This window comes from Callionymus lyra, chromosome 9, assembly GCF_982586985.1.
Source record: "Callionymus lyra chromosome 9, fCalLyr1.hap1.1, whole genome shotgun sequence".
NCBI lineage: Eukaryota > Metazoa > Chordata > Actinopteri > Syngnathiformes > Callionymidae > Callionymus > Callionymus lyra.
This window is the reverse complement of record NC_141826.1, coordinates 3,138,432-3,149,052: the sequence shown is the minus strand read 5'-3', so window position 1 is coordinate 3,149,052 and position 10,621 is coordinate 3,138,432. Positions and strand designations below refer to the sequence as shown.

At 42.2% G+C, this 10,621-nt stretch overlaps 1 protein-coding gene across 1 annotated transcript; it reads right to left on the bottom strand.

Annotated features, from left to right (window-relative positions):
- Nucleotides 1–5: 5 nt before the first annotated feature.
- LOC148071484 (cyclic nucleotide-gated channel alpha-2-like) lies at nucleotides 6–9,189 on the bottom strand. Its single transcript, XM_087799726.1, has 10 exons — nucleotides 9,101–9,189; nucleotides 7,287–7,397; nucleotides 7,030–7,221; nucleotides 6,855–6,965; nucleotides 5,832–5,938; nucleotides 5,247–5,734; nucleotides 4,902–5,180; nucleotides 4,423–4,521; nucleotides 3,936–4,313; nucleotides 6–867 (listed from the first exon to the last, which is right to left on the bottom strand). Exons 1-10 carry the CDS (start codon nucleotides 9,187–9,189, stop codon nucleotides 685–687), a joined length of 2,037 nt encoding a protein of 678 aa, XP_087655852.1. The 3' UTR covers nucleotides 6–684.
- Between the last annotated feature and the right edge of the window lie 1,432 nt (nucleotides 9,190–10,621).

Here is a 10,621-nt window from a genome sequence, read left to right as displayed (position 1 = left end):
ATATATATATATATAAAGTTATACATGTAAATTAAGGACTTTTTTAAATGGTCTTTTTGTAGATTGTGTTATTACTAAAAAACGAAATAAGTAAGTAATTTGTATTTATATAGCGCTTTTCCAGACCAGGGTCACAAAGCGATTAAACAATCAAAACAATACTCAATAAAATATATACTTTAAAAGTCAAGATCATACTGAGAACAACACAGGAGTTCCAGAAAATCAAGGAAAAGCCTGCTCAAATAAAAACGTCTTAAGATGTTTCTAGAAGGAGTCAGTAGATCCATCAAGCGCCAAGAGAGAGGAAGATCGTTCCAAAGCTTAGGAGCAACAGCCTGGAAATAAGTAAATATTTGCAATTAAATATGTTAAATGTGTATAACATTATAAATTAAGTTTTAAATAAAATTAAATGATTGTCAACATGAGCAAAAATGCATATATTTAATAGTAAAATATTGGAAAAACTATTATCATTATTTAATAAAGAAGTGAAGGATAAATTACTTGTGTGAAATAAAATTAATAAGGTGAAAAGAAAATCTAATTTAAATAAAATGTTAATTCTAATCAACACGTCACTTCCTGCTAGTCACTGTTGTCCGTCAAACTGAATTGACTTGCAAGGATCAGGGAAGTCTTCTTTTAGTGCAGGAAAAGAGATGTCTCATAGGCGCTCGTTTAAAGGCGGATGTTGATTTCACTGCGGACAACATCTCCACAGATGCTCTCCACGCCGTCATTATCTGACAGGAAGCCACTTCCTGTTGTTTCTGCGCCAACATTCTGCTCCAGAGCCGTGACTCGCTGCTTCATTCGCTGTTGTGATGAGTTGAACTCCGACTGGAGACGAGCCAAGCATGTCTAAGGGGAAAACAACAGAGTTTTACATTTGGTTCCAAAATTCAGTCTATTGCATGATAGACAAGACATTGAAGTGTAGATGTGTTGATTTTAACATCATTTTTGTCTTGTCTTATGTCGTTGTCCACTGATCCGGGTTCTGGTCACGGGGGCAGCACCTTAAACTTTGAGGCCAAGACTTTCCCTGCCCCAGCTACATCGTCCAGTTGTTCCCCGGGGACCTCAAAGTATTCCCAGACCACATGGGAGACATAGTCTCTCCAGCGCACCCTGGGTCTCCCCTGTGGTCTCCTACCGTTGGTACTGAACGCCTCACTAGGTAAGCGTCCTCGAGGCGTCCTAATCGGATGCCCAAGCCTGACTCCTCTCAACAGGGTTTCAATGGGGCTAAAGCTGCTGTCATCAGAGACCTTCACCCCCAGCAGGAGGAGGACAACGAGGTGTGGAGAAGTCTGACCTGGTGTAGCACCACAATGGGCCTCTAACTTGGCAACCCCACCCAATACACCACCTCAGACAAGGTATCATAGGCCCACTACTGCTGGACCCTGGCAGTGTGTTTTGCCTGGCAACTAGTCGTGTAGAACCTGCAGACGCTTCCATAATTTACGGAAGTAGTCCATCTCTTTCCCAGGGCCCCAAATAGACCAAGTCCTCTGGTTTTCGCCGATCTCTTTCAAACATCAGAGCAGCAGGACTACACTGGCTGGATTCCTGAACAGCTGATCTGTAGTAACATAGAACCAGGGCAAGGTGCTGAACTCAGTCTCTCTTATGTTGAGCCGTCAGAATGGCGAGTTGAGTGGACAGTAAATGGTTAAACCATTGCACCAGACCGTCGCTCTGTGGGTGAAGTGGGTTTGTGCTTGTCTTACTAACCCCTAGTCGTTTCCCCAAACAAATAGGTATAAATATAAAGTTTTATCCCTGGTTGCTGTAGAGTAGTTGTTAGGATCCCCGAACCGGGTGAGCATCTCCTCCACCAGCTTTGTGGCGGTTGTGACAGCACTCCTGGGACTCCTGGTCTGGAACGGCATATGCCACTGGCCACTTCTTTAAATAATCCAATACCACCAAGACGAAACAGTTTCCAGAATCAGTCATCAGGAATGGCCCAGGAATGTCCACTGCCACTCTCTCTATTGGAGCCCCCACAAAGTAGAAATGGGGCGTGTGAATGCTGCGTCTGGCCCTTCAAGGCAGTGCAGGCATCAAAGCATTGTAAACACACTACCACAACTGGTCTAAAAACTTGAAAGTAGAACCAGCCCCAGAGGCTATGGATGGTCTTGGTGTTTTCTTAGTGTTCCACTCCTAACAAACCATGGACACAATAAGAGCTTACCACTGCAGGTACATCGCGCCTTCATGGACTTTGAAGTTGCCCTTACAGAGTCGTACGCCTTTACCTCAGGTCCTAGGGCCGACACCTCTGACCACCTGGGACGCTGGCCCACCTCCAACCCACCTCTCACAGAGGCCAAAGTTCTATCAGCTTGCTGTTGTTGTTTCAGACGCACAGTAGTCAGTTCGAGCCACTCTTCTTCAACGTTGACACTACAGACTGTCGTAACCCTTTGTGTCACCTGGTCCCTTTCTTTTTGTCGTTAAAAGTATCACACTCTGCCGTGGCACCCGCGCGACATGGGAGGGCATCTGCATTTTCACTTTCCACAAGATTAAAGTCACCTGATCTTCAGGATTCTTTAAGTTCAGAAGCCAGTTGAAGGAAAGGGTGGTCAGTAGGAAGGAAGAAGTAATGTCCCTGTCACATGAGTCACATGGGTCACGACGGTTGACGCAGAAGTTATTTTCTGCCCTTCTCAGTGCCCGGCTGAAGTAGGCCACTGCTTGTTCTCCATCTACACAACACTGTGACCGGACAGCCCCAACATGGACATTGCTTGCACCTGTGTCCACAATGAAGGCTTGCCAATGGGGGGTGTCATAGCTCAGATGGTAGAGTGGTCGCCTGCAGTCCAAAAGGTTGCAGGTTCAATCCCAGCTCCAGACAAAGCTTGTGTCATTGTGTCCCTGAGCAAGACACTTTACCCTGATTGCTCCTGATGGCAGATTCAGCGCAGGTGTGCAGCCTACTCCCATCAGTATGTGTGAATGGCTGTCAAAGCGCTTTGTGACCCTGGTCTAGAAAGGCGCTATATAAATAGAGATTATTATTATAATACTGCAGTTTGAGTCAGTTCGTGAGGCGATGCCGCCTTCTCTAGGTTGGTAGCGACTGGTCGATGTGGCCAAGGAATTCTGTGTCCCTTGACAGCAGACAACACTTTGCAAGGTTTATCCATAACCTGGGCCGGGTGAATAGCAGGGAAGATTTCACCTAGGTTAGTCAGTGCTATGCCCTATGCACCAGCAGGTTATCGGGATAAACCACACAATGGTTATGGGTCAAGTAGGCTAGCATTCTCTCAATCAGCCGCTCAGACGTAGCTGACACAGAATTATTGCAGTCCCTGCCCAATAGTGAAGGCGGTCACCAGTCTTACTACTTACTGGGGGCCAGTTCTACCTGCCAGTAGTCAATGCACGTATGTAGTGTCCGTCTTACATTGAAGCCTCAAGGAGAAGAATTGTTCCGAGAAAGAATTTAACAGGTCTATATTTTAAACTCAATTATGGCAGACCTATAAACAGTGGCAAGCCATATAAACCGTAAGTTCTCCGGGTTAATCTCACTATCGCTTCCAGATCGCACAGTGTCTACTGTCTACACTAGAAGGACTTGCGGTATTACCCAACTGCTCTCTGCAAACATTATCTGTAGTGCTGTGTCTAAGTACCTATTAGTACTGCGAAATCAACAAGCGTCCCATGCAGGGTTGGTTGAACTTATGCGGCATATTAAGGAGGATATGTATACCATAAGAAGATTGATTCTGTAAAATATTTAACAGAACAGTTTTTGAGGAAATAAAAATGGCTATCTCAAAATATATTGTTGAAAAGTGGCTACACCAAGGTTACTAATATTGTCATCATAGAGGAAGAGTTCACAAAGTTTACATCACATACATTACATTACATAACAGCTACGTAGATATGCAGACCTGCAGTCGATCCAGATTGCTTTCCAGTCGCTCCACCTTCTGCTCCAGCTCCTGCCCTGCAGAGACATCCACTTCTTCCAGGAGACCTTCCTTCATCAGGATGTCTCGTCCTCTCTGCTCCAGCTGTGATCTGGCGTGGGGAAATTCTTGCAGAGCCTCCATCAGGTCTTGCTTAGAGAGACAGAAAAGGTCGGAGTAGCCCAGGCTGCGAATGTTAGCCGTGCGCCTGTTCCCCATCTTGCTGCCGCTGATGTTCAGAATACTGATCTCTCCAAAGCAGCTTCCTGCTGTCAGCACGGCAAACTGGGTAAAGCCGTCCTCTGCCACCACCGCCAGATGGCCTTCTTTTATGATGTACATCTCCTTTCCTACGTCCCCCTTCAAAGAACAAAAGGCAACATGTCGTGGTTCCATCACAGTCCAGCTGCAGCTACAATCACACACTCAGGTTTCTCATATTGACAGCTCTATTTGAGCAGTAGCTCACCTTCCTGCAGATGTAGTCTCCAGGACTAAATACCTGTGGTCTAAGTTTTAGCACCAGCTCCACCAGAAGGCCCGACTCACAGTCTTGGAAAATCCGCACCTGTATTTAAAGATGCACATTTAAATGTTTGAACGATAAACACGTAAAACTGAGGTGGTCAGAAAAACCTTTTATAAAGTATATACAACTTCATATTCAAACATCCAAGCCTTTGCCATGTTGTGTTCTTGTTTGTTGTAAGAGCAATATAGGACCAAATACAGACTGACATCCACATCATTTTAGATCATTTCCAGGGGCTTTTAATGGACACCTAAATAACCTCTATCTTTAAAGGACACTGGAAAAAAAGAATATTTATGTTGTTAAAATTTGAAAGGAAAAAAAGTCTGTCTATAAACCTAATCAAAAAATCAACAAGCTGTCAATGTATGTGAAGGCGCCACCATTATAATGTCTTCTGTTCACTTTATCTTTACCTTCTTGAGCGTTTCCAGATGGACATTAATAGCGATCTCTGCTCTTAGCTTACTGGGCAAACTCCTCAGCACTTCTTGTTCATCTACTGTCTTCTGATTAGTCCAAAGGTAGTCAAACCAGCGTATAACACGCTGCTCAAGGACCTTGCTGACATGTCTGAAGTGCATGTAGTGTTTCAGAGCGTCCACTTTCGTCTGAAACAAGGCTCTGTTTGCATTCATATTAGAGATCATTGAGCCAACATTCCCGACAATGGAGGCAAAAATCAGAACTCCAATCTGCAACAGATGAGGAAGTCAACGACATTGGGCAATTTGAAAAGCTTAATCTTATTATGTACTTACCAGGAAGTCAAATATCAAAAAGAGATACTCCTCGTCTCTTTCAGGTGGAGGTGTCTCACCGATGGTGGTCAAGGTTAAAGTCGACCAATACATGCAGTAGATGTAACTCCTTGTTAAGGAGCCAAACTCTGGGTCGGAGCTGTTGGGGTAAACCCAGGAATCTGATCCCAGGCCGAGGACTTTAGAGAAGCTGTAGTATCCACAGGCATTCCAGTGAATGATAACCAAGATGTACAGAACAAGTTTAAAGATGCGAAAGGCATTTGGGTAGCCCGTCCTTGTTTCTGTTCGTTCAAAGAACTCAAACAATCGTGAGAGACGCAACAGACGGTTGAAGCGAAGGAAAGGAATATAACCCTGTCCAACAATCAGGTAGAGCAGATCAGTGGGAAGGATGGAGCAGATGTCGAGCTTACACTGCAGGGTGCAGACATAGGTCTCCCTTAGACGCTGCACATCTTTCACCAACAAACCCTGATCCAGGAAGCCTTCACAGGACAAGTTTAAGATAAAGACACAACCATATAATAATGATTTAGATGTTGGAACTCTGGTAAAAAAAAAAAAAAATAGGTTGCACTCTACCTGTGTGTAGACGAACTGCTATGTCCAGAATGTAGACTCCGTCACAGAAATAGTCTATAATCGGCCACACCAACACATTTTTCATCTGGAGCTCATCGAAGCAGGCCCTGAAAACCAGATTGGCAAATAATGCTCAAATTTCTGTGTTTAATAAAGGAACCATTAAACACAGGTCCTTGTTAAATCTTACAGCCTTAGCAGTCAAACATGAGGGACCAAGCGTGACCAGCTTATTTTCCACTGCTGAATATTGGCCCTGATCTGTAGATCTTATTTGTACTTACCTTCTACATATAGGTGAATGAATATTGTTATTTCTCTTATGTTTTGAATTAATTCTTATACCATCACTAGGGATGGTCATCCTTTAGGTTTTACCTCTCGAGGGTTGTTAGCCCCATTTCCAAGTGAGTTTTTATGACCAGTCTAGATTTGGATCTTCCCTAGCGCAAGACCCCTTTCTAAAGATCTCAGGTAGAAATAAATCCTGGTTGTTGGCCTGGTCAGCAGCAATGATGGAAAAAAACAATATAGACATACCAGAGTACTAGACAGACCATTAGCCACATCGTAACCTCAGAGATTGCGGCAAGTGGTTGTTGTGGGAGAGAAGACCACAGCTCACTCACCTTAGACATGGCTAGCACATGTAGGTTATCTATATAGCCTTGGTTCTACAAACATGTGTGGCGCCGTCTACCGGCTCACCACCAAGCATGGGAAAGTAGGCGGGCCCTATAAAAGGCCTCACCTCCTTCAAAATGTCAGCATTTGAAACCAAGGGAGGCGGGATACTGGGCCAATGGTATAGAGCGTGTTGAAGAAATTGGTAGAACCACGGTTATATAGAAAACCTTCACGCACGCTTCGTTCATCACAAGCTTTCACTATAGATACACCAATCTGAAAGCAGTGGGATAATTGTACTTCAAGGAAAAGACCTGCACTTCTAGCTACTGATTGAAAGTTCAGTATTATTATTGTGTGCTGAACATTTTAAATTCCTTCATATATACTACCTACCTGACCACCAGCATAGTCCAGTTGTAAAACACAGCTGGAGCAATCACCATCAGCCAGTGATAGTAAGCGTTATCAGAGGGCGACAGGACGACCGTCTTGCACTTCTTCCTCCTAGGAAAAGACATTCTATTAAAAATGTTTGTTTTTTTAAGATACTAAATAAGACTTTGCTTACATGCGTCTGTTTTGTCTCGTTTCATTGCCAATATCTGAGTCATTTTGAGTGTGGCTGAATCTGCTCTGTGGTCCATGGGCGTCCATTTGGGCAGGGCCTCGGAAACGTTCCAGGAAGGAATCTGGCCGCTCCGTCTCTTCGGCCAAACTCTTCTGAGCCCATTCTCTCATGGTCACCACCATGTTCACAATCCTGATACAGGTTGGACAGATGAAGACAATTTGATCTAATTGATCCCAATCTTTGTCATGTCAGACCTGAACAGAGCTCCCCGTCGACGCAGAGAATTCTGGGAGTTCCCCTCCCTCCTGTCGTTGTCAGCCATCCTCTGTAGCTCTGAAGATGTGTCATCACACGTGGACTGACCTCTGCATACAGATTAGCAATGCTGAATAACAAAAGTTATTATTAAAAAAAAACATTAAAATCTAGTGGACAGCATGTGGGAATGCATGAGTAGAGTTGATATAAATCTCTTCAGTATTTTCCATCAGCAAGTCAGCTTGTCTCTCCAACATGTCTCTCCTCTCCATTTTGGCCAAATAGCCACAATCTCACCTTTCACTCTGAGAGTCCAAGTGCTGACGTGTTTACTTTCTCGCTCGTTTCTCCTTATTTGTGTCATCCTGGCTCTCTGAACAACCAACACTGCTGTCCTATAAAGCTTCCACTCCCCTTGACTCTAGCTGCTACTCTTCTACACCCTTTGTTTTTGTAAAAATTAAATAGATTTTTATAGACTTGCTTCTTAAAACTAATTATTATTATTATTATAATTATTATTTTTATTTACCACGTACCTGTTCTCACATTTGAACTACTTCCCTATCCCTTAAAATAAATTCAGTATGCTTTTATACAGGGCCGGGTCTAGACAGGCATGTATGAGGGGGCAGCCACAAATCTTGAGGGGGCATTGTACTGTTACTTACTTACTTACATGTAAGTTTGAGGGGGCACAACATTTATTTGAGGGGGCCAAGCCCCCTCTTGCCCCTGCCTAGACCCGGCCCTGCTTTTATATCAGGTTGTTTTGGCACTCACATTTATACAAAATCTCTATAAAACAAGTAATGTCTTTGAAAAAAAAAACTTTTTTTTTTAATTTAGTTACACTCTAATACAGTTTAGCTTATGTGATGTTATCTACTTGATGTTAATTCATTTTTGCAATTTTGTTTTGTGTATTTTTGTGTATTCCTAGCCTGCAGTTCATCCTTTTTTTAAAGTCTTGTTTTTGTCTCCTAAACTCCAGCACCGTCAACAATAAGAAACACAGGTTTCTTGAGATTGAAATCTGTTTACAATAACTTGAGTAAATGTTTCTAGTAATATTTTTCGAACCTGAACTACATATCAAAGCGTGTCTTGTCCAATCTGGCGATTAGCATCCTCAAAACAATCCGTGCTAGTTTTTTCATTCATTAATTGCTTAACACAATATTTTCAAATGTATGCACATGTGGATCAAATGTAACCTTTGTGATTATGAGCAGTGGCTAAGATAACAATTCATTTTAGACAAACCTGCTACTTTAGAGCTTAAAAACAAACATGAGATATGTGTACTGAAGAACATGACTACTTGTGTAAATAATGAATGGGAAAAACAAGAGTGTCTGAAGCCTGAAGGTAAAAGAATTGAAATGCAATTTTTGCAGACAAGGTAGCTGGTGTCATGTTACAGTTTTCTACAAGAGCAGAGCAATCCTCTCCTCTGTCTTTCATTTTTGTATACACATGTTTGCTGTGCTTGTTTGTTCCTCTTCACCTCTATTCAAGATTACTCAAATGTTTAAGATTGCCATGTAGTAGTATATTTGTTGGGTGAAAAAGGCCAGACATATAAATAACTTTTCTTTGCTATCTTAAATCAGTACACTCTTTGTAGGATTACAGATGAACATTGTGTAGGATTGTATGTAAACCACACATACATGTAATTTAAGAAAATGAAATTGAATAAGAAAATGTCCGGACACGAGTCAAGAGGATTTTAAATGTGTGTTTTTAAAACTATTTCAAGGTTCAGTAAAACAATGCTTCAGTTTGTGTGTGCATGTGTGTGTACCTGCTCGGAGTGCTGTCTGCTCGCTCACTGTCCTCCTCTGTCCAGGTCTTCACAGAAAGTCTGTGTGAATTCTGTACCGCGTCCGTCATGCTACACACATTAATGTCATGAACCACACAAACGGTTATAAATAATATAGTCAATCTATCGTGCTATAACTATGTAATAAATCATCTCTAAGGACAATCAAATCGGTCTATAAAATATTTTAGATTTTAAAAACATTACAAAACAGTGAATCCATAAATATGTGTCGTTTCATCAATAGGTCATCCACTGTGAGGTCACTCAGCACCAGGTGTTACCATAGCGACCAGAAAGCGTAGTAACAGTGCAGTCATTATGACAATGTGTCATTCGAGTAATACACGACGGAGGTCCACGAACCTGATGAGAGTCCTGCTTCCCGACTGTCCCGGTCCGGCTCGAGGGATGTTTCTCCCACGCATGGAGAAGCCGAGTGATGGAGTGAGCAAGTGTGACATGAAAAGAGTGATCACATGACACTCATGAAAGCGTCGTTTGAATTGCAGATTTCTCTTTGTGTTTTCACCGATGGCCACATCTGATTACAAGAATCCCTTTCCAAGTGGCCTCTAAACTCAAGTGTGTGTGCTAGTATATTAATTAGGTTACATATGCACAACAGAATACATACTTGTTTTTCACATCCCAGTAATTAGCGCTCTTTGTAAGACAAGATTTTCTATAACGGTGCAAGCAGCAGAAACATGAAGTAAACATGAGGCTTTTCATCTTCAGCCTCTCAAGTACCATCAAGCAGCACCTCATCTGACCCACTACACCGGCAGTGTTGAAGATTTTTCTCACGGACCATCCTTCTATTCAGTTTAGGAAAAATACATGACAATGTTCATTCTGTCTAGCCATAATCTTAGTTTTGCTTTACGCTTTTATATTAGTATGACATTTATTCTGTGCCTGCTTCTCTCTCTTCCGTGAAGAACTGGTTTTAACTGGTGACGCCTTTTGTCTCTTAACTGGATTAATTTACCTTCTTTCAACCATCTTTTACCTCAAAAAACATTATGTTTTATGACATAAAATAAATGCATCTTGATTTATGTGGTTTGGTGTTGCTTCACGACTGACTACTGGACCATTTTTTTTTTTTAGCTTCACCCCCCAACACGCTGGTACACAAACCCACCTCCTATTTCTGGACTCACTTGGGGAAAAGCCTGGGACGTGAACCCATCTGGGTCAGTGGACTGTAGTTGGGCAGCGAGGACCCACCGGTGTTAAGGTGTTCATACTTTTTCTCTGTGTTGGACAAAACGCTTGTGTACATAAGACGATTCAGTTGTTATTTTTAAATAACATTTTATTTATTTTAAATGCATTTTTAAACAAAGTTTTTTTGTTCCTTGTTCAAATGAGAACATAATGCTGAATACCACAAGATGGTATATTGATTTAATAAATACACCATGTTCTCTTATCCATCATGAAGATATTTCAGCAGTTCTTTCAGTTGACCAGAAAAGCCTCCAGGATATA